We start from the raw sequence: 23027 nt of genomic DNA, 5'->3' as shown, positions 1-23027 counted from the left end.
GCGTGAGGTGGGACCAGTCCTAGGTTCAAAATGCAAAATTAACCTTCCAAACACCCCCCGGGACCTGGAGAAACTCCAAGTCATATTTGGAGAAAAAAATATAAGGTATCTTAAAGTGACTCTCCGCGGGCCGTGTTTACAAGGCTGGGACTGCTGCGCCCATGCACACGTGCGGGTTGAAGCGTTCCTTACCGTCTGTCTGCTGCAGGCTCCCTTCTTGTGCTAAATTAAATCATTTACAGAATGAGATGAGAGGAAGAAATATTGTTTCTTTTTTTTATTAAAAGAATTATTAAAAAATAAATCTATTAAAAGCCTTTGGGAGACTTTTTCTTTGAAGAGGGATGTCCCTACAGTTCTGGGGTAGGGGCTGTATGCCTGACATGGTGCATAGGCTTTGCATCGCACCTAATTTCACAGCAGACCAGATTTGACCGAGTTGTAAGTGTTTGGAAAATCTCAGCTTGTAATCAGTAGAAACCTAGATATTATTCAGCAAAATTCCTTTGGAGTTCCACCCATGCCTGGATGTGATTTCTCCTCTCCATTGCTCCTCTGGGCTGCTGCAGGTGAGATTCCTCCCTCGAAAACAGAGAGGGCAAGAGTAGATACTGGGGTAGGAAAGGGTTTGGGGGCAAAATTTGGCTGTGGCCACCCAGTGTGGGTGATAAAGGAGATTAATAATGCAGTCACCGGCCAGACCCATGCAGGCTGGCCTTGTTTCCAGAGGACTGGCTTGGGCACATTTAATTTGGAAATTATATTTAATAGATAAAGCCTTGAGGTTTGATTTGCAGAGATGCCTCAGGCTTACAGCTGCAGTTGGCTTCACCAGAGCTCTGCTGGGAGATGCCATCTCAAGTGCAGGCTCTGAAAAATCAGAAGCATTTCAGGTTGGGCATCCCAAATCGGTTCTGTCTTTCAGCTCAATCTCACCTAGCCCAGGTTTTGTTCTTGGGAGAACAGCCTTCCCCAGGCGGCAGGAGACAGGTGAGAGCTTACTCATGAGCATCGGCAAGGTGTCAGATCTGGATGGAGGAGAGCCAAGGAGAATCCTGGGAGACAAGTCCTTCTGTTCCCAGGGTGAAGAGTGCCCACCAGTACGGACTGGAGCCGCATGCCAAACAGGGATAAATACAAATAAATACGCAATAGCTGCTCAGTACCTCCCCACATCTGCACCAGTAAGATAGAAAAGGTGCTGAGGGCTCCACTGGGCTGTGACCCTGCAGTGAAAGACCATGGCAAGACATGCATGAACTTAAAGGCTGGGTAAGAGCTGCCCAGGTGCCTTCATCCTGGCCTTGCCTACAGTGTGGGGACATGCCTTTGCCTTTTGGCTTTTTTTGTCCTTTAATGATGGGTTTTCAAAGCTTGGTTTTGCCTGGGGTATTTTGTTTTGTTGCTTAGATACTCCAGTTGAGATCAGGGCGGTCATAGACACAAAGCCTTGCGCACAGTAGTGAGCAAGGTTGTAGATTTTATGGTCGTTTCTGCCCCAGAGCCTCCTGTTTGCTTTTGTCTGGCTGGTGAGGATGGTGGTGGCGGTGACAATGTGCCAGGCAGGACTTTGGCAGAGGCTGTGCAAGCCTGCCAGGCAGCTGCCTGTGCCAGTGTCCATGCCACGGCATCATCCCCTGTGATGTCTCCTTGCTCACCCCTCCAGAGCTGTTCCTCCAGCCCTCTGGGTGCAGGGAAGGCAGATGGACGATAAAGCCAGGAAAAAGGCTGGAGGATGATGAGCCAAGGTGGAGGGCTGTGGCAGAAGCAGGACCAGACACCCAGAACCAGTCAGACTCAACTGGGCCATGCAACCACACAGGACCTCCCGGAGCTGCTCGTGGCTGCTTACTTCTGTCCACAGTCCACCGCAGCGTGAGCCCCGTGTTCTGCCCTGTGCCTTCCTCAGGGGATCTGCCTTCTGCTCCGGGGGGTGGGAGTGTGCTGAGTGCAGCCTCCTTAGACACAGCTTGAATTTACTGAAAAAATGCACATTGGTTTTTATAGAATCACAGAATCATGGAATCACAGAATGGTTTGGGTTGGAAGGGACCTCTCAAGGTCATCTAGTTCCACCCCCCCTGCCATGGGCAGGGACACCTTCCACTAGACCAGGTTGCTCACAGCCCCATCCAACCTGGCCCTGAACACTGCCAGGGATGGGGCAGCCACAGCTTCTCTGGGATGGCTTCTCTGCTCCAGTATCTCACCACCCTCATCATAAGAAATTTCCTCCTTATGTCCAATCTGTAAGCTTTCTTAGAAGCCCCCTTTATATATTAAAAGGCTGCAGTAAGGTCTCCCTGGAGCCTTCTCTTCTCCAGGGTGAACAACCCCAACTCTCTCAGCCTGTCCTCATAGCAGAGGTGTTCCAGCCCTCGGATCATTTTTGTGTCCCCCCCTCTGGACCCACTCCAACAGGTCCCTGTCTCTCCTGTGCTGAGGACCCCAGAGCTGGACGCAGAACTGCAGGTGGGGTCTCACCCGATGGGAGCAGAGGGGCAGAATCCCCTCCCTTGACCTGCTGGCCACGCTGCTGGTGATGCAGCCCAAAACACGGTTGGCTTTCTGGGCTGCGAGCGCACATTGCTGGGTCATGTCCAATTTTTCATCCGCCAGTATTCCCAGGTCCTTCTCCACAAGGCTGCTCTCCATCCCTTCATCCCCCAACCTGTATGGATACCGGGGATTGCCCCGACCCATGTGCAGGACCTTGCACTTGGCCTTGTTGAACTTCGTGAGGTTCACCTGGACCCACTCCTCAAGCCTGTCCAGGTCCCTCTAGATGGCATCACTTCCCTCTAGCCTATCAACTGCACCACTCAGCTTGGTGTCATCTGCAAACCTGCTGAGGGTGCACTCAATCCCACCATTTATGTCACTGATGAAGATATTAAATAGTATTGGTCCCAGTACCAACCCTTGAGGTACACCACTCATTACTGGTTTCCACTTGGACATTGAGCTGTTGACTGTAACTCTGGACATGGCCATCCAGCCAATTCCTTTTCCATCTGAGGAACCGTGCTTTTGGTGACCCCTTCATGTGGAAACAAGAGGAGATGGTGATACAAAATCCATCAGAGAGCTTCCCCCCCCCAGCCTTCATGCTATTATAGAAAAATTTATCCACACAATTCAGGGCACTTCTGTGTTGCAGGATCAATAAGGTTGAGCTTTCTAGAGTGGCACGAAGGATTTAATCCGCAATTTTAATAAATGTTGGAGCTTAAAGGCTCGCTATTGCTTTTAAAATCCCAGCCTGCTGCTGAACTGCGAAGCGGCAGAAGCACGGGCCATGCCAACCTCCTAATCCTAATAAGGTGTTAGAGAGTCATAATTAGGCTTTAAAATTAGCTATCAGACATGCTTTTCTGAGAGGAACCTCCATCATCTTGTGTCATTAACACTTGATTACACATTGTTTTTACCCACAGATTGTTCTATTTTTTTGCAATTTATAAACATGGAAGATTACATCTGCCTGGACTATTATGCGTAATACCTTTTAAAATATTGTAGATAAATTGTCTGTGATTCAGCAATCAGGAAACCGCAGCGAGCGTTGGCATTCAAGGCAGTGAAACCACACAGCCTTGAGCTGGTCCACATCTCCAGATGCCCGTCAGAAACGAAGCATGATGCCAAGAGGTCTTTGTTTGGAAAAATGAGTTCAGAATAGAAAAAAAATCCATAAGATTGAAAAACAGGAGGCTGGTTGGTCTGTAGGTGACATACTGTTGGGTTCCTGGAGGACTTCGTGATGGAGGAGTCTCCACTTCTGCTGCTAGGGTGAATTCGGCCGTTTCGAACCTGCATTTCCTCTTGCTGCTTCCATCTCTCATTTAAAGATAGTTGCTCTCCTGCTAATGCAAGTCAGGAAAAGGGTCACAGCTATTCCGCTGTTTAATTAACACATTTTTTCCAATCTGCAGTAATCAGGAGGCAGTGACATGCTGTTTGGGAGTTCCTAGAAAGCTCCTTGTTATCTTAACACTGTTTCAGTGCTGGGCAGATAATATGGGATATTAGCAGTCTTGAAAACGTAGCCTTCATTAATTGCTGCTCTGAACACTGGTTGAGTAAATTAGTTCATTATATTTGAGTGTTTAGACGTCTTAACGCTGGGCTGAGCCTTGACTTCTCCTCTCCATCCTACACAGTCTTCCAGGCCTCTTTGCCCTAAGGACGATTTCTCCCAGCTCTCCTGCAAGAGCTGGCTACCATTTCTCACCAGCCAGCCCAGCCCACATGCTTTTCCTTGCTTGTGCGAGCAGATTTTTTCCATTTCCATTTTTTTTAACCATTCATCAAGCTGTGACCAACACCTTGATGCCTTCACAGCATACTTGGTGCAGTCCGGGGTGTCCCATGGCAGCAGCTCAGCTTTTAGTCCACCCTAAAAAAAAAACCCTTAAAGCACAACTTTAAGTATTCTCGAGGATTTTTCCCCAATTTAGCACTTAAGTAATAATGTTTTAGGGGCAACTTCATGGCACCTTCCTTGGAAATGCCTCTAAAGGTTGGGAATTCAAGTGCTGTATATCCTTGGTGCAGGGACGTCCCATCAAAAAAAGCAAATGGCTTTTCTTAATGGCAAAAAAGCAGATTTGCTGCTTTTGCGGCTAATGCAAATAGCCTGCAGGGAGCAGGACAGGTATAAAGGTGCTCAAGCATCAGTTGGGGTTGCCTCTCCACCTGCAAGGTGAGCTGATGGTCACAGCCCTCCTTTCAAGAGAGAAAACTGCTTGGCACTGTCCACCTTGAAATACTTAAAGGCAGCCACCATTTTCACCTTAATATTAAGGTTTGGACCATCGGTGTTGCTGCTTTTCTGGTCATTGCCTGGGGACAGCCATACTGTGCCATGAAATCAGATCCTCCAGCAATTAAATTCTGGTTTTGCCCATCACACCCTGAGCAAAAAAAAAAGGTGAAAGGACAAAAATCTGGGGAGGAGAGAAGGAAAAACATTATTCTCATCAAGTAGATGTATAGAGATGGGTAAGTAGGTGTGGGGATACTGCTGTCTTAGGTGATTTAAGTGCTGGTTGAGTCTCATCATGCCTTGACCGCTGGGAATACTCATCAACTCTATGGCCCAGTGTAGGCAGTGTGGGAAGAGCCAGCGCTGGGCTGGGTGGAGGATGCGGCCCCGGCTGCTGTGACCGATTAGCCAGGGGCTGGATGCTGGACTCGGAGGTCTCGGCTTGATGGGTTTCATGGGATGTCAGTAGATGCTGGTGCATCTCGGTACGTCTCCTCCGTGCTGAGCGATGCCCGGCGAGCAGCCGGTCCATCATGAAGAGCGGCTCGGGTTGCTCATGGGCCAGCTAGACCGGCTCTGCAGCTATAAATCCTCACCCTAACTTGGACTCCTCTTGTCTTTGCCAGGGTACACTGCGGGGACTCCCTACAAGGTCCCACCGACCCAGAGTAACAACGCACCTCCTCCCTACTCGCCATCTCCGAATCCATACCAAACCGCTATGTACCCCATCAGAAGTGCCTATCCACAGCAGAACCTGTACACCCAGGTAGGTGCCTCGCCAGCCGCCGCGGCAGCTCACCGCCTCACTCAATGGCGTGCGAATACAGCCCGAGGTTCCTGCGGGGCTTTGTCCTTGGCTGTCAGGGCTGAGCACCCATGTCCTGGTGGGGCTTGGTGGGTCTCTGGGATGCTGGGGTCTCTCTCCTGCCTCCTCCGTTGGATCCTCTGGATGAGACATGGTCTTGTGTGGTTGGTGGTGTGCAGCGGAGTCAGCATGGTGGCATCTCTGTGGCTTGGCCAGGTTGGGAATTGGGTCCCTTCCCCCAAAATCACATGCCTGACTTGCCGGGGCTTGCTGGCTCCAGGGTGGTCCCTGCAGCCACCTCTCCCCACGCTCGCCAGCTCTCAGTGCTGCTCTTCCCCATGGCCACAGATGAGTCTGGGTCACCACAAGGTCCACTTGCTGGTGGCTGTTGGCATCTCACTTGGCTTGCATTGCCCTCCTGACGCCGCCCGTGGAAAAGCCCCTGTGTCACCTTCACCAGCACAAGCTATTTCAGGCATGACCCAGATTCGTGTCCTCATGGAAGAGCTCCTCCCTGAGCACCTGGATGGGTTTCCAGTACCATCTTCTCTGCTCCTGCATTGCCACCGCCTCCAGCTATGTGCTGGGGCCGAGATCCTCCACGGGGATGCAGTTTAGGGCAGATGTCCTCCAAAAATCACCTTGATGCCCCTTCCCACTGAACACCACGAGCTCCTTGGAGCAATCTGGCCCTACGGCTTCCCTAGCTTTCCCCTTCCTCTTTAATGTCAAATAACCAACTTCTCCAGCAACTACAACCTCATGGAGTGGTTTCTCCACGTCTTGCTGAGACCAGAGCATCTCCTCTTGCCAATTTGGTCTGCCATCACTTCTCCTTCCGTTAACTGAGCGTTGCATAAACCGCTGGGGACCAAACCCATCCCTGCCTGCTGGTTTCTCTCCCATCCCAGCCGCAGCGGGAGGTTGGCATCTGCTAGCAGTGCCCACTAGCAAGCCTGAGATGGAGCAGAGCTTGCAGATGCCGTTTCCTCCTCTCTGCTTCCCAGAGACTGGCAAATAAGAGTTTTGACAGCCTGGAAGGGAACAACGGCGGGAAGGGGATGCTTTGGTAGATCCTTTCAGCACGTTGCGCTTGCAGCACTTGCTGCCTGGGATGTTCCTTCTCTGCAGCTGATTTCTCAGTCGCATTTTCTTCATGGGCCTAATTTATCTTAGCGCTTCCTTCTCATTCTCTAAGGAAATGCCCTTCAGCATCTGCAATTTGTCCTACCAACCTTTGTAGCTCCTGAAAGAAAGAAGTAATTTAATAGTTCACCTGCATCTCCTTCTCCCCTTAATCCATAGCTTCAGAGATTCTCTAACAGCTTTCACCAATGCACGATAAAATCTCCCTTCATTGTTTTAAACCCTCTAATCTTTCTAATTGTCCCTGGTTTGCAGGTATCAGTGGTGTCCCTGCCTGTCCCCTGGCAGTTCTCTCCCTTGCACCGCTCACATTTCAGGCCCTTCATTATTTTGGACGTGGAGCTTTTTCTGTTGGCTCCTTTCTTTTATTCCCACCTGTCTTCCCCACCTTGTTTCAAAACCTCACGGGTCTCAGCAGCCCAGATTTCGGAGCCCCTCTGTCTCCCATCGGAAACCCAAGAAGACGACACTCTTCCTGGACCCAAGCAAGCACCTTGGGATCAGCCGAGAGCCATGGCTTCTCCTTTTCCTCCATCTCTTGTTCATTTTCTGTGCTAGCAGCCAAAGTCTTTTGGGTCCAGGCCCCATTTCATCCCACCAAACGGAGGCAGCACGGTTTGTCCCTGACGAGCTCTGACCCATGATGCTGATCCCCCTCCCAGTCCCGTTGCCTTCATCCATCCCACGGACCGTCTCACATGTCCACAGGTCCAGCTTCATCCTTGCTTATCCAGGTCTCCAGGCACAGGAGCTTGCTCATGGGAAGGACCAGCCCTTTGGCAGTGCTTGAATGATGTCCCGTGGGCAGCTCTTTGTACCAGCAGCCACGCGTGACGCCTGCTCATCTTAATATTGCTTCTGCAACACATCTGGAGGAGCTGAGGGCTTGACGTCTCGAAGTGAAGGACCGTCCCGGTGGAGCCGCTCTGGGCTGGGTTTGGGAACCTCTTACGTCCCGTGTGGTGCAGGGGGTAGGTGTGGGGGTCTGCTGCCGCAGCCGGCAGGACAGGCTCCGAGAGCATCACTGCTCGCTCCACAGCAGGCTCTACGGTCCCAGCTGATGTAACTAACTCCTTGCTGACAGCACGGTCTGTGTTACCGGGCTGCCACCCACTGCAGACAGTGCTGGTGATCGCCTTTAAATAAAATACTGGGCTTCAAGTCACTGCTTTGGCTTGTGCTTTCAATCAAATGACAAAGACGATGATGGTTGGGGTTTTTTCCCTTCTCAAACAGGGAGCTTATTATACCCAGCCAGTGTACGCGGCACAGCCTCACGTTATCCATCACACCACCGTGGTTCAGCCCAACAGCATCCCATCGGCCATCTATCCGGCCCCGGTCGCTGCGCCCAGGACCAACGGTGTGGCCATGGGGATGGTCGCTGGGACCACCATGGCAATGTCAGCAGGTAAGAGGGAAAAATCTTTCCATGTTCTGAGCCATAGTTTCATCTCTCAGGTGGGACATATCCAAACAACCTGTGCAGGAGACTTGTCCTGGATGAAAAACTCGCTGTGCATCCCACGTGCTGCCTGCAGCCTTGCAGGGTGTATCTGGCAAGTGGCTGCAGAAGCACCTTGCACACAGCTAATTGCAGCTTCGTCTGCTAGTTTTGCTTGCTAGTTACTGCTCCTTTGCAGGCAAAAATCAATTAATTTGCTCCCGATACTGATCTAACTCAGTTTTTAGGTTAGCAGAGGAGACCTTTCATTTGGCTCACTCTAGAGAGATGCACTCTTGCATCCTTAAATACATTATTCTTTCCTCTGTTCCATAAGTAGAGGAATAACCAGGTTTGTCTGTCTTCAAATACCATTGCATTTCTATCCTTAAGTTCCTTTTTTAGGATACCTACGGTCTTGCTTTCATTTTATGAAATGAACATTAACCTTGGTTTATGTATCCCAAATCCTCTGCATTTTATGTGCAGGATTGCTTCAAACTGCAATTAACTGATAGCACATTAAGTAAGGATATGGGCTGGTTTTATTTTTTCCAAAGCCTGTATTTCTCTCATTAACAATTCTTAGGGTTGGATATTGAATTATGCCAAGAAATGCATCATTCATCCTTTTGCATCTGCATTAGCTGTGAAATAGGACTTTGTTATGGGACGCAATCCCTGGTACAAGCAGAGATATTGCAGCCTGTGTATGACAAGAACCACTCTGAGAGATTTACTGTTGCTTATACTGAGAAGTGGATAATGTAATTAATGCACGTGGGATGTCCTAAAATTTCATTAGTAGCATTTGTAGAGAGATACCCAGAAACTGAGAAATTGTTGCAAGCACCCAGTTACTCCCAGAACAGAGTAGTTTGGGGCTGTATTCTCCCTCCCCATGTTTGCTGAAGGCATTGTGCAAATTCTTACCTAAAACCCCTCTGTGTATCAGCTGCAGACTAAAAGAAAAGAGGCTGCACTGGGCAGTCCCTTTGCTTCATGGCTGGCAGAGGATTTCTCCTTCTGCTGCATCCCAAGGCTCTTGGCTCTGTGGGTTTAAATGAAGCAAAAGAGCTCCACTGCCCTTGGGAGATGAGTAGCAAAACTCATCTGAATTTTCCCTGAAAGGTCTGGGTTTTTTCTCATCTCCTTTTGCAACCCTCATCCCTTCCAGTTTGGTCCTTGGATGCTTCAGATTGCTGCAGTGATCTGCTGTTGCAGTTTAGCCCGGTGCCTTCAGCAGGTGAAAGATGTCAGCAGGTTAGCAGCTAGATGTGCTGCTGCTCTTTTAGGGACAAGGAAAATTGGAAAAAGATGAGTTAAGGGCCCAAATATGCTGGAGCTTCAGGTGGGTTTGTTCCATTCATGGTGCTGGCTGATACCAACCGCATGGGTTAAATGCCTTCGATTCAGGTCTCACAGGCAGAATAATATTTAGGAGAACTGAAGAAGGAAAAAAAAAGGGAGCTGATGCTGTGCCTGCCCCTCGGATGCAGTCTGCAGCATCGTACCCTCGGGCTACCGCTCCCCCGATGGAGCTCTCAGCCTTGCTAAATATTTCTCCATGCCGTTGCAGGAACCTTGTTGACCACCCCACAACACACCGCCATCGGAGCACATCCAGTTTCCGTGCCAACGTACAGGGCTCAAGGAACCCCCACCTACAGCTACGTACCTCCACACTGGTAAACCCACTGGCCAATTCATGTAAGTGCTGCCTTTACTGGTCTTGCTCTGCCCTTGTCGATAATTAGCCACCGAGCACCGCTATCGCTTCTCTCCTTCCTACAAAGCTGCTGAATCTCTTTGTCCGGGCGATGCTGACTCCAGAAGAGCCATTTAGCACTGCTCCCCGGCAGGGATAGCTGCATCGCGCGCTGTCATGGGGCTACGGAGGGTGTTAGCAAAGCACGGCGTACCTTGACCTGACATCTTGCTGCTCGCTGCATGCAAGGCTTTACCAGTGACCTCAGTGGCATCAAGCCGCTTTGAGTGCAGTCGGGCACAGTGAGGGTGGAAATTGTCATGCCTTAAGGTTTTGGATGCATCGCGCTCTTTCACAGAATCACAGGATGGTTTGGGTGGGAAGGGATCTTAAAGATCATCTAGTTCCACTCCCCTTGCCATGGGCAGGGACACCTTCCACTAGACGAGGTTGCTCACAGCCCCATCCAACCTGGCCCTGAACACTGCCAGGGATGGGGCAGCCACAGCTTCTCTGGGCAACCTGCTCCAGTGTCTCACTTCCCTCATAGTAAAGAATTTCTTCCTAATATCTAATCTAAATCTACCCTCTTTCAGTTTAAAACCATTACCCTCGTCCTGTCACTACACTGCCTGATAAAGAGTCCTCCCCATCTTCAGCATCACTTGAATATGTTTTTTTTTCCCTGCTAAAACACACTGGGAGATCATCCTGTTCATTAGCACCAGGGTTGCATGCAGCTGCCTGCACCCTGCCTGTTCATTAGCACCAGGGTTGCGTGCAGCTGCCTGCTACCAGCTGCAGGTTCGTGTCCTGCTAAGGATCCCAGAAATCCCAGCTGCTTGTTTAAACGCCCTCTGCGTGTTGCTGGAGCCCTTGGTCCATCATGCCCAATTAACGGGCAACGCAGCTGATGGGAACGCATGATTCTGCACGGGGAGGCAGCGCAGAGCTCATCCAGCCCAGGGGGTTATCTGAAATCTCTCCTTGCTGTATACATTACGCTGGGCTAATCCTGCCCATGACAAATTGTTGTGCAATTAGCAGAGAGCATCCCATCTGCATATTTTTAATCCTGTGCATTGGATATTACCGGCGAGCTGCTGCTTTCTCAGCTCTGTGCCCAAGAAATTGCCCGCAGAGCGGCGCAAGGGATGGTTAAATCCCGTATGCATCAGCTATACGTGCTGCGCACAGTGCAGGGGTGCAGAGGAGAGGAGAACAGCCCTCTCTGATCCTGCACCGCTTGCTTCTAACTCCTTATTTTTAATATGTTTGCTCTCTTCCAGATCCGGAGTCAAACATTGTATGCAACTACACAAGTCTTACATCGGTGCTGTGGCCGCTGTACTGCAGCACCTCGTCTGTTTGCAAGAACAAAAGAAAAAAAAAAAGTGCAAGGGTCACTTTATGCATTCTTTAGTGGTTTTTGTAAAAGCTGCTTTTTCTAATCTTCTGCCTCTTTTTTTTTTTTCCTCTCCCCCTTCCTCCTCCCCAACCCACATAAATTGTGTAACACACATACTGACACTGAGCAATAGTAAAGTTCTCTCTTTGGTCCTATCATTTGAAAGCTCAGAATATTCACTTTTCCAGCATTGCCCAGCTGAGTGGTGCAAAGATCCCCCCACTTCTTGTTTGTTTGGGTTCTTTTCGTTATTTTTCTGTTGTTGTTGTTGTTGACAAGAGCCTAGATTTTCTTTGGCTAGTGAGAGTGGTTGATGTTCAGGGTACTATGTGAAAAGCACAGCGCTGGTAGGCAGGCTTATTCCGATTTGGTTTGGGTATTTTTAGTTGAATAATATAAATTATTTAATCTTCCATAACATATTACAGGAAAATTGGTGTCTTCCAGATAGCTGTCGTGATAGATTATAAATGCATTATCTGCAGTGAAATTCTGAACTCATCCCTTCTTTTGTAGGAGTAAGAGAATATAAATATAATTAGCGATGTAACACACTTGTCTTAGGAAGTAGGAGGACTGGTCACCATCGGGTCTTTGGTCTGCTTTTTCCAACTGGGCAAACGGATCTTGCGTGATGGGAAGAGAGCAGCGGAGAAACACATGCCCTGGTAGCATCTTGCACCTCTTGGGAAAACAAGATGCTCCCCATCAGCCATGTCCTGGGGCTGCGTGAGGGAGAAGGCAGCTCCTTCCTTGCGTGGCTACCGTTTGCAGGCAGAGGTGTGCCAGGCAGCTGTTGAAGGAAGTGAGGAGATGTCCAAGGGCTGGTCTGAAGAGCTTTTCCAGGTCCAAGGGCTGGTCTGAAGAGCTTTTCCAGGTCCAAGGGTTGGTCTGAAAAGCTCCTCCAGGTCCAAGGGTTGGTCTGAAGAGCTTCTCCAGGTCCAGGGGTTGGTCTGAAGAGCTTCTCCAGGTCCAGGGGTTGGTCTGAAGAGCTTCTCCAGAGTCTGGTGGTGTGGGGAAAGAGGGCGGCTGGTTGATGGAGAAGAGTCTTTGAGGCAGGGCGAGGGGGAAAATGGGTGGCTTCACCTCGCACCCGTGTCGTTGGCAGGGCTGAGACCAAACTGTGACGCCTCCGTGGCAAACGAGGTGCTCCCCCTGCCATTCTTTGGGTTACAGCTGGGCTCGGAAACTTCCAGGAGAAATGTTCATCCAAGCACAAATCCCAGCACCATAGAGAAAGGCCGGAGAGGGGGATGATGTCTGGCTGCTCTGCTTGGCGAGTGGGGAGAAGTGGGGGGAAGAGGAAGCAATAGCAATAAACACGTCGCCTTCCTCACAGGAAGGCACCTGAGAAAAGGTGAGAGCAAGGAAGGTGATCCACAGTTGACATGGACCGGGCTGGGAGATAACGGGCATGCAGGGGCTGTGGGCACAGGGGTAATTTCTGGGGGTGTTGGCTTACCCAAGGGCAGAAGAATGAGAAGCCAACTGCAGCCGGTGACATCCCACCTCGGGGTGCCCAAGTAGAGCAATAAGTTGTCTCGAGGGCAGCAGAGAGAGAGTTCGTATTTGCAGACAATGCTTGCGGCCAGTTTATTTTTAAATCCTTATCACTAAACCCAGCATAGAAACAAGGTTTTTCTTCTTTTTTGTTCCTAAGACAAAAATACTGTAGGGTTTTGATTTTTCCCTCAAGTGTGCCAAAAGAGTTACATTCACTTGGTGGCGTGTTTGCAACTCTCACGTCTCTTGGGCTCCGAGGTTGTCACAACGGACCAAATCCAGAGCCTTTAAAGAAGTCGGGATAGGAGATGTGGATGGGAATCCCGCCTGGCATGGGTTTCCAACCCATGCACGGTGTTGAGTCAGTGCCCAGATGTCTCTGCTGGTCGCTCTGCTTTGGTCATGCCTGGATCACATCTCCAGATGGAGGTGAAGGCAGTGAAGACCAACACTGGAGGGTCACCTTGACCAGGACACAGTGTAGAGGTCAGACTGGAGGGTCCTTCAGAAGAGCAAGGTGACCAGTTGTTGGCACCTGAGTGAGACCTCCTTGCTCTTGGTGGTGTCTCCCAGCTCGGCTTCTGCTGCCATTGGGAGGAGCTACTGGAGCTCCTTCCCCTGAGCATGGTCCAAATGGGGAGAAACAAGCTTGGGGACCCAAAAGGACTCGTCCTACCACTGGTTGGTCCAGGGTTGTTTGTCAGGTCGGGTGTTGGCACCGGCACTTCTGTATGGGGGTCATTTGATTGGTTCTGCTGGTTTTAAAGAAAAATCTAGCAAAGTTCTGGTTGACCTTCCCAACCTCAAGGAGAACAAAGTGGGTGAAGACTGAACACCAATGCTGTGGGGTGGGGAAGGTGGCTTTCTCCCGTGTAGTACTTTGGGTTGCACTTTGGGTTCATATAAAAGGAAAAAAAAAAAAAGAGTAGATAATCAGACAGTTGCCCCATTCAGCTTGGCGAAGCCAAGAGTTGGCACGTAAAAAGCAACGGGACATTTGGAAATAACAATACTACATCATCCTTCCACTGTTTGTAGCATGCTACAGTTAAACCTGGGCCAAAAAAAACTCCCAATAGATCACAGGAATTGAAGATCTCTCAAATACCTTTTTTTGCTCTCAGTGTTGACTTCGTGTTATGTATTAGCAGCTGTCTGTGAGTGTTGAAACACCCAGGATAGAGTAAGCTCTAGCCAACGTAACGGCACTGCGACTTGCAGGGTCCAAGGAGCTTTGTTATCACAGCCCAGGCTCTGCAGAGGAGGACCTTTCCCAGCAGACACTGTCCTACCACTGGCCTAGGCACCCTTCACCCTTAACTGCTTTAGGAACAACTGCTAAAATTTTGGCCCACGGCTAGGAAGGAGATGCTGGGCTTTCTCCTGAAAGGAAAGAAAACACTAAAGGTGGGGTAGAAAGCTCCAGGAGCTGAGCATGGAGGGTCACTTAGTGTTACCGCTAATGAGATCTGACATGGGACGGTTTAGTTTTAATTCCTTTGCTTGGATCAATAGCAGATCTGATGCTCCTCATCCTGTTATGCCCAGGCAGAAATACTCGTTAACTCAACAAGGATGTGAAGAGGTGAAATACTCGCCATCTGTTGGGCGAGAGGCTTCGGTGAGCACATTTGGCAACCAGTGTTGGGTTTAGGCTTGGACCACTGCATGGCTCTGGGGCCACCACATGGCTCCAGGCTTGGGTAGCTCCTTCCCAAGGTGGCTTCATGGGGCCATGGTGGTGGAGAGATGCTCCCTGCCACCATGTGGGGATGGGGGGCTTGATATCCCCCCCGGCTCATGCCAGCAGTGACCTGCAGCCCTGTCCCCTTCCCTGTGGAGGGATGTGGTTTTTCGGATAGATGGAAGGATGGGAGGAAAGCCCATGACCCCAAGCCCTTTCCTTGGCCAAGTCATGGCTTAAGTGAAGGTCCTGGGGTGTCACAGCCTGGTGGGGGACTCCCTTGGTGGGGGGGACACTGATGGAGGCCACCAGCTTCTCAAATAATTCACTCCAACAAAGCTTTGCCAACATCGGTTAAGGAAAAGGGTTTCCCATGGTGAAGGATCACACCGGGCATTAACAGGGAAGAGCAGGAGGGGTTAAACCACCCTTAGCCAAGTGTCTCAGAGATTAAAATTCCAGCTAAAGAGGAAGGAAAATAACTCTCAAACCGCTGTTATGACCATTAACCCATCCCTGACGTTATCTTTGCTTTAAAACATGAGCTGTAATACACGATCTGGGGCGGGGGGAAGCATATTAATAGTGGTGGTGGCCCCCAACATGAGCGAGCCCCTTGGAGCCTGTTCCCATCACGCCTCCAAGCGGCTGAACCCTCCGGGTGAGGATTTGTTCCTGTATTTTATGAATAATAATTACCCAGTCCAGCTTTTTTGCAGTTTCAAGATCTAATTATCATGAAGTGTTAGTTAAGGGGTTTGTTTTAATGATGGATGTTTCAGAGTATCAGGGTTTTTTTTCTCCCAGCCTCCGGCATCTCGCTGAATATGGTCCTTCCCGGAGAGACCCCCCCTTTGCCATCCCCTCCCTCCTCTCCTGCATCCCAGCGGCAGATACGTCCCCGTGGGGGATTTGGGATGATGCGATCCCTGGCCGGAGGGCATGAAATCACATCTTGCTTTCTTAGAGGGAGACAAAACACATTTGGGGGTTTATTTTCAATAGGAAAACCCAACCAGCCGACAACAGCAATAAGAGCCGCTGGATACCCGTTAATCCAGGGTTTTGTTCTGTTTTTTTTTCAATTGTCAGTATTTTCAGGCCCTCCATCTATCATCCCTGAAACACGGCGACCCTCTGCCCATCTTCCCTTCACTTTCCCGCGAGTGCCAAGCTGGCTCCTGAGCCCATCGGGCTGCCAGCAGGATCAGGCTCCAGATATTTTGTCTGCCGTGTGCTAGCATTCCCATAGGGAAAAAGGAAAATAAAGCCTGTTAAGGAGCTTGGGTGGGAGAAGAGCTTGGAAAAGGCATTTTTCTGGCATGTTGCACTGTGGTGCTCACAGATTCACCAGTAATTGGGTAAAATAACCTGTTACAGGGATGTTTGCAAAGAAGGAATAGCAAAATATGCGGTTTAACAGCAGCAATTCCCAGTTAGAAACACTCAATTGTGCTCTTTGTAGGGAAAAAAAATCCTGATGCAACGCAGCCACCTGCAGCATCACTGCATATTCCTGCAAGGGATGGAGCTGGGTGAGCTGGCTTTTTCCCCAGGCGAAGCGGGTTCAGGATCAGGGCACTGGGTGGGGAGAGATTTGTAGGGTCGGCAGCCATCGGGAAGCACAGCAAGGAAGGGAAAGTGAGACAGCGGGGTGCAGGATCGCACCCAGACCCTCCCATTCCCATAGCACGGAGCAAACCCATGCCGTGCTCCTACCCCTCTTTCTATGTGATTAAGTTTTAAATTCATTTCGACCACCAGGCCAGCTCATTTTTAAATATTATTGGACCTCTTAAGCAAAAACAGATTAAAAAAAACAACCAAAAAACATTAAAAAATAATTAAAACCAAGAGTAACCATGTCTTCCAAGTCTAGGTCTCAAAGGTGTGTAGGGAACATGGCCTTGAACTGATGCCCTGGAAAGCCCCACAGCCTCGGTTTGTCCATCTGACGTGTAAATTTGGGGTTGGTTTTTTTTTTCCTGTTTGTTTTCTGTTCTGGTTTTGGTTCTGAAGATCAGGTCGTGTTCTCCCTGACAGATTTCAGCCAAGAGTTTGTAACTGTACGATATTTACTGTAAGATGTAGAACATTCAATAACTATTAAAATGTTTCCAAAAAAAAAAAAAAAATAAATAAAAGAGCCCGAGAGGGTTTGGTGGTTGGTTTTTTGGTGCGGTGATGTGGTGGAGAAGTGAATGGGACCAGCCATAAACCCATTTCTAGGTTGGTGGTGGAGCTTGATGGTCTCCAACCCAACCCTGGGTGGGTTGTCCCAACATGGCCAAGCCAATGTGATCCTACAGGAACAGCTCCTATGGAAAAGTGGAGTGTGTGATCTTCACGGTGAGCAGAGCATCACCACCATGTCCTCCTGGGCTGATTGAGACTTTGGCTAGAGGAGATGTAGATGCAGGAAACCAGCTTTGGCCAAAGCAACCATGCATGCCCCAGTTGGGTTGTATGTAGGGTGGGAGTTGTCCCACGATCCAGACACTGTCATTAGCTTGTGGCGTTAAGCGCTGGCACCTGATGATGGAGGGAAATCAAGAGCCCACGATGGTCCTGGAGAGGCTTCAGTTCAACAGACCCAGAAGGTGACTGAGAAATGGCATCTTGACCGCGCGACGTCCTCCATTGCACGGTGCCTCCAACGGAGCCGTGCTCCGGCGTCACGGCTCCCGGAGATGCTCTCCATCAGGCCACCACGCCATGGCCACCACCATCGGCGTCGCAGCTCCTGGAGATGCTCTCCATCAGGCCACCATGCTGTGGCCACCACCGGACCTCGGGGACAGGGAATCCTTCTCACCAGCCGGGCAAGATGTTGGATTTGCCATGCTGCTGGTGGACACCTTGGTGGCAGGAGCAGAAGCCAAGCTGCCACCTCCAGCACTTCGTGGCTCCGAGCGGGACTGGCTTTCACGCGGTGCCCAACATCCTCCATCCCCGCCGTGGGGGTCTTTGTGGGTGTCACCGTCCCCCCGAGGCAGCCCCCAGGCCAGGTGCTAGCTGTGGAGGACAAGGGATGGACCACGTCTCCGGGTGAGGCTGGATCGGGTCCTTTACACCACCCAAGGTGGCAGGAGCCACTCCGTGTCACTCCCTGGGCCAACGTCCACGGTGGCTGTCACCACCCCAGGGTACCCCACGTTGGAGAGGACAACTCCTCCTGCTAAGGGCAGCCACCCAGGTTGTCCCCCCACCCCCAGCAGCTGGTCCAGGACCCCCCCCACAAGGATGCTGAGACCCTGCAGGATTTGGCCACGGGCTCAGCAGGGTCAAGGTGCCCCCCAAACGGTTGGGGTGACAGGAGCTGGAGGGGACACGGTGTCCGGGGTGGCCCCTGAGGGTGCTGGGGTGGGGGACACGCTGCAGTGAACATTAATCATCGCTGTCACGAGCTGGGGGGGCTCAGCTGGGCAGAGGTGAAGGCAGGGCAGGCAGCTGCCGAGGCTCCGGCCCCCAGGCGTGAGGTGACCTCGTGTCCCCGTGGGCTGGCTGCATGCGTGCGCAGGCGTGTACGTACGTGCCCGTGCACACGGGTGTGCGTGCAGAGGTGGGTTTGCGCGCGCATTTATGCGCACATCTGTGCGCGTATGTGTGCACGTGCAGCGGGGGGGTTGTGCACACTCGCAGAGCTCCATGTGCAAGTGTGGGTGCGTTTGCACGCATGTGTGACTGCATGTGTGCGCGCAAGTACATATGTGCATGTGAACACATGTATGCACGCAGAGGTGGGTTTGCATGTGCGTGTATTCATCCATGCGTATGTTTGTATCTGCAGCAGTGTGTGAACAGGCGTCACATGTGCACCTCCGTGTGTGTATGCACACTTAGAGCTCCACGTGCATGCCTGCATACACGTGTGTGCATGTACATATGTGTGTGCATGTGTGCATGCAGAGGTAGGTTTGCACAAGTATTTATGCACATGTTCATCCATGCATTAGATGTGTGGCAGTGTGTAAACATGTGCATGTCTGTGTGCATATGTGGATGCATACTTACAGAGCTCCATGTGCAAGAGTGGGTGTGTTTGCATGCGTGTGTGACCGCATACATGTGTGTGCATGCACATGGGTGCATGTGTTTGTGTGTCTGTACAGAGGTGGGTTTGCACATGTATTTACATACATGTCCCTCTGTGCATCTGTTTGTGTGCGTGTGCAGCATGGTGTGAACAAGTGCACGTGTACACATCTGTGCGTGCACATGTATACACGCTTACAGAGCTCCAGGTGCGTGTTTGCGTGCATGCATAACTGCATACGTGTGTGTGCACGTGCATGTGTGCACGTGCACACATGTATATATGCGTGCAGAGGTGCGCATGCACGCGCAGCGATGCGCACACACCTACATGTGTGCATGCTCACGTTAACACGCATGCACATACACATTTCCGCGCACAGGCGCTCGTGCCCGCCAGCGTGACCTGGTGCAGGGGTGGCGGGGGGGGATGGATGCGCGTGTGCGGGGGCACGTGCGCCCGTGCAGCTGCCCGTGAGTCACCCAGCAGCCCCCACCCCCGGCCGTGTCACCCCGTGCCAGGCCCCGCTGCGAACCCGCAGCACCCTGCGGCGTGTGACACCCCCTCTGTCCTGCCTCGGTGTCCCCTCTGTCTGTCCCAGTCTATGCGTGGCTATAGGGGGGCGTGTAGAGGTGCGTGCGCATATGTAAGCGCACATACACATACACGTAGCCTTTTGTGCCTGTACGGGTGTATGCCTATACACGTAAGTGTATGCATATGTGTTGTACAGGGGTGTATGGGCATTTGCATATGTGTTTTTAGCGTGCTATAGGGGTGTACATAGGTGTAGCTGTCTGCGAGTGTGCAGATACACAGGGGACGAGGGTATATTAAAGCGCTGGCTGCTGCAGAACACCCCCCCTTGCACCAGCACCCACCCCTGCACCCTCATCAGCACCCACTCCACAACCCCCTATAGCACCTTAAATGCGGGGGGGACACTCCCCAAACCCCTTCAGGCTCAAGTTTTAAAGTATTTTTTCAGGCGTACCAGCTGCTGGCAGAGGCTTGGGGGTGATAGGCTGCTCTGTCCTCACAAATCACCAGATGCCCTCATTAGGCTTCAGAGTTAACATTCTATCCCCCAGCCTCCTGAAGCCCCCCATTTTCCCCAGGAAGGACCCCCCCCCGCCCAGGGGCTCCCCACCACCCTCCCTCCACACCCCTTCACCTCGGGGGGGCCATCGATGCTTCTCAACCACGGGGGCCGCATCCCGCTACCAGCAGGGAGGGGACCGCGGGGGGGTTCACCCCCTGCCTCGCTCCTCATCTCGGGGATCCGGGACACTCGAAACCTGTTGGGGGGGGTATCCCATCAGCCTGTCCCCACCCTGGCTGGGGGCAGGGGGGGCACACACGCTGGGGGGGTGGGGGGGGGGTCCCCCACTTACCTGCCGATGGAGAGGATGGTGACCTCACTGGGACGACCCCCAGCTTTGGGGACCTTGGTGGCACCGAGCGATGGCAGCACCTCGGGCCACTTCTTCTGGCTGCAGCGGGCGCACGGGGCCGGACCCTGCACCGTGTGGAGGTGCTGCTGGTGCCGGCAGGCGAGGGGAAACTGAGGCAGGAGGTGCAGCCTGGGAAGAAAGGGGGGGGAGATACCATCAGCAGGGGGTTGGTCCCACCATGAGGGGGTCCTCCGTGCACCTTGGGGGCAGGGGGGGGGGTTTCTTACTTATTTGGGGGGGTGCAGCCCGGTGGTGGCATCGGCTGTTGGCTGTGATGCTCCTTCAGCAGCTCCTCCAGCGCCGCAGCGTTTTCTGTGGGTGGGGGGAGACCATGGAGGGGGCAGTCATGGGGGTCCGGCCCGTGTCACCCCCCCTCCACCCCCAGGGACCCCCCCCGACCTTTCTTCTCGGTGATCAACCGCACCAGCACCCCGATGGTGTCCTCGTTGGCGTCCTCCAGCTGGTAGATGGAGCTGGGACCTGGAAGCAGAAGTTTTGGGGGGACTCAGTGAGGGGGGATAAACCCCCCCCTCAAGGATGAGGAGGATGCCCTGGGACGACGAAGACCAGAAGCCACGGGGATGGGCTGAGCGAGGGGAGACGGACGTGGGATGACCGAACGGTGTCCTCGGCACAACCGGAGCTCACCGGTGCCGCCGGGCTGGGGGTCCTTGCTGGCGGTGCAGTGGTAACCCTTCTTCTTCAGCAGGTTGCAGACCAGGATGCCCAACAACCCCATGGCGCAGAAGACGGGGACGATGGTCAGCACGGCCGCCTGCGCCGCCGCCGCCTCCTCCTCCTCCTCTTCCTCACCCATCAGGGTCACCCACGTCCTGTTGGTCCCCGACGGCCGGCCCGGTATTTCGGGGCTGCGGGCTCGCCGCCGGCCTGGGGAGGGGAAGCACCGGGTCAGCCTCAGAGAAGGGTTTTGTTGGGATTAAATCCCGTTTTTCCCAGGAGCCCCGCTGCAGGGTTGGCGCCCCGGGGAAGCAGAAGCCACTCGTGTCACGAGCGGAGACGTTCTCGGCTGCCACATCCCGGCAGGACGTCACACCTCATCTCGAGGGGGGGACGCATCCTGCGCCGTATCCCGGGGCGAACGCCGGCACAGGCTTTTTCGGCACCCACGGAACCGGGGTGACGCCTCCAGCCCGAGCACCCACCTGGGCACCCCGGGGTGCTGCGGGGAGCATCGGCGCAGGGCAGACACCGGCCCTGGGGCTCCCTCTCCCCTTCAGGGCTGTAAAACCTGCGGGGTGGGAGGGGAGGGTCAGGATACGGCCCACGAGCGGCATCGGGGCTGGGGGTGTGCAAAATTTTTCTCCCCCCCTTCCAAGGGCTGGGCTCACCCCGGCAGGCAGGCTCCGCAGCGGCTGTCGGTCATCGCCGTTCCCGGTGCCACCAGGATCCTGTTCCCGGCTCGGCAGCGGGTGTGAGCGGAGCAGGATATGTCCCCCGGTGAGAAGGTGCCGGGGGGACAAGCTCGACACGTCCCCACCGGACCCTGCGCCGAGCTGCACGTCTGCCCGGAGGGAAAAGGAGGTGAGCGATGGCCGCATCCTGCGCCTTCCCTCCGGGGTGGATGTGCCACGGGTGGGCACGGCTTACCCCGGCGGGCTCCTCTCCGGGTGGGCATCCCGGCGTCCCGTGCTCCCGGGGTCCGCAGCTCCCGGCCCCCGCGCCGGGTCCGCTCAGCACCTGCGGAAAGAGCGGTGCTCAGCGCCGGCTGCTCCAGCTTTCCCGCTGCTCCGAGGCCTGCGCCGGCGGCGATGCGGCTCCGGTGCAGGTGATACGGCAGAGTTGAACCCATCACAAGCGACGTGATGGATGCAAAACTCTCACATGGACCACGGCAGACGCAAACCCGTCACAAGCGACGCGACGGGTGTAAATCCGTTGCATGCACCATGGCAGATGCAAACCCGTCGCCAGCAACATGATGGATGCAAACTCATTGCATGCGCGGTGGCGGGTGCCGATGTGTCACAAGCGATGCGACGGGTGCGATCCTATCGCACGCTCTACGGCCAGTGCAAACCCATCACCAGCGACGTGATGGATGCAACCCCATCGCATGCACTGAAGCCGACGCAAACCCATCACCAGTGGCGTGATGGATGCAAACTCACTGCGCGCACCGCGACGGATGCAAACCCATCGTGTGCACTGCGGCGGATGCAATCCCGTCGCCAGCGACACAACGGATGCAAACTGATCGCGCACTCGTGATGGGTTTGCAGCCACCCTGGTGTGACAGGATGGATGCAAACCCATTGCACGATGGATGCAAACCCATCCCATGCGCCGCGGCGGATACAAACCCATCAGCGATGCTGCGATGGATCCAAACGCATTGCATGCACCGTGGCGGATACCGACCTGTCACAAGGGATGCGACAGATGCAATCCCATCGCATGCACCGCGGCCGATGCAAACCCATCACCGGTGACACGGTGGTGGCAAACTCACCACGGGCGATGCAAACCCACCGGTGGGTACCTGCACGGCCCATCCCGGGAGCATCTCCCAGACATGGGACAACGCGGTGGCCCCAGGGGGAGCGGCGAGGGAGAAGCCGCATTCCCTATCAGCCCCTGCCTGGAAGAAGCTTTGGCAAAGGATAGAAAAGGAGGAGGAAGAATTTTTCGGGAAAAAAAATAAAATCCCCCTGGACCCAAATTAAGCATCATCCCAGGGCTGAGCTGCTGCAGGTTTGTGAGAGAAACATTTTGGAGTGCCCTATGGTGGCTGTGGCATGGTGATGCCGGGATGGGTTTGAGCATCGGAGGAGCCGAAAGTAGAGGTGCAGAGGGATGGGATGGGATGGGTGAGGCTGTACTCACCCCCAGGACGGTGACGAGCCACCAGCGCATCCCGCTCCTCTTCATCGCTGGGGGAGACCTGCCCAAGGGGGAGCACCGGGGTCACCATCTGGGAAAAATCCTGGCGGAGAAGCAATTTGGGGGCCCTATTCCCCCCATGAGGGTGCTCCAAGGAGCCTGCCTAAACAAGTCCTCCACCATCCCCCAAAAAGTTCCATTAGTGGTTTTGTGGGATGACCAGCGTC

General features: G+C 53.1%; 2 protein-coding genes across 6 annotated transcripts in view; one reads left to right on the top strand and one right to left on the bottom strand.

Annotated features, from left to right (window-relative positions):
• The window catches only part of FAM168A (family with sequence similarity 168 member A), a 203049-nt gene extending 186423 nt beyond the window's left edge, over positions 1–16626 (top strand). For 4 of the 5 annotated variants that reach the window (XM_075050271.1, XM_075050270.1, XM_075050269.1 and 1 more), the window contains 4 exons: positions 5395–5537; positions 7959–8133; positions 9746–9876; positions 11164–16626. In XM_075050271.1, coding sequence (XP_074906372.1) covers positions 5395–5537; positions 7959–8133; positions 9746–9858 — 431 coding nt within the window. In that variant the 3' untranslated portion in view covers positions 9859–9876; positions 11164–16626. The remainder of the gene's footprint in view (positions 1–5394; positions 5538–7958; positions 8134–9745; positions 9877–11163) is intronic. The other variant, XR_012653477.1, reaches the window with a different exon arrangement.
• On the bottom strand, positions 16626–21897 carry RELT (RELT TNF receptor). Its single transcript, XM_075050606.1, has 10 exons — positions 21802–21897; positions 21568–21657; positions 21309–21481; positions 21123–21208; positions 20608–20847; positions 20359–20439; positions 20187–20271; positions 19900–20088; positions 19680–19803; positions 16626–17484 (listed from the first exon to the last, which is right to left on the bottom strand). Exons 1-10 carry the CDS (start codon positions 21895–21897, stop codon positions 17446–17448), a joined length of 1203 nt encoding a protein of 400 aa, XP_074906707.1. The 3' UTR covers positions 16626–17445.
• Positions 21898–23027: the final 1130 nt, after the last annotated feature.

This window comes from Buteo buteo, chromosome 18, assembly GCF_964188355.1.
Source record: "Buteo buteo chromosome 18, bButBut1.hap1.1, whole genome shotgun sequence".
Classification (NCBI taxonomy): Eukaryota; Metazoa; Chordata; class Aves; order Accipitriformes; family Accipitridae; genus Buteo; species Buteo buteo.
The sequence above is the reverse complement of the archived record's forward strand: the minus strand, read 5'-3'. Positions and strand labels throughout refer to the sequence as shown.

Coding starts and splice junctions, on each gene's coding strand:
- RELT (XM_075050606.1), bottom strand. CDS start 21,897: ATGTTGCTGGCGACGGGTTTGCATCTGCCATGGTGCATGCAACGGATT. Junction 21,482..21,567: donor CCGGAGAGGAGCCCGCCGGG/GTAAGCCGTGCC, acceptor CCCTCCGGGCAG/ACGTGCAGCTCGGCGCAGGG. Junction 20,272..20,358: donor GTTGATCACCGAGAAGAAAG/GTCGGGGGGGGT, acceptor CCCCACCCACAG/AAAACGCTGCGGCGCTGGAG.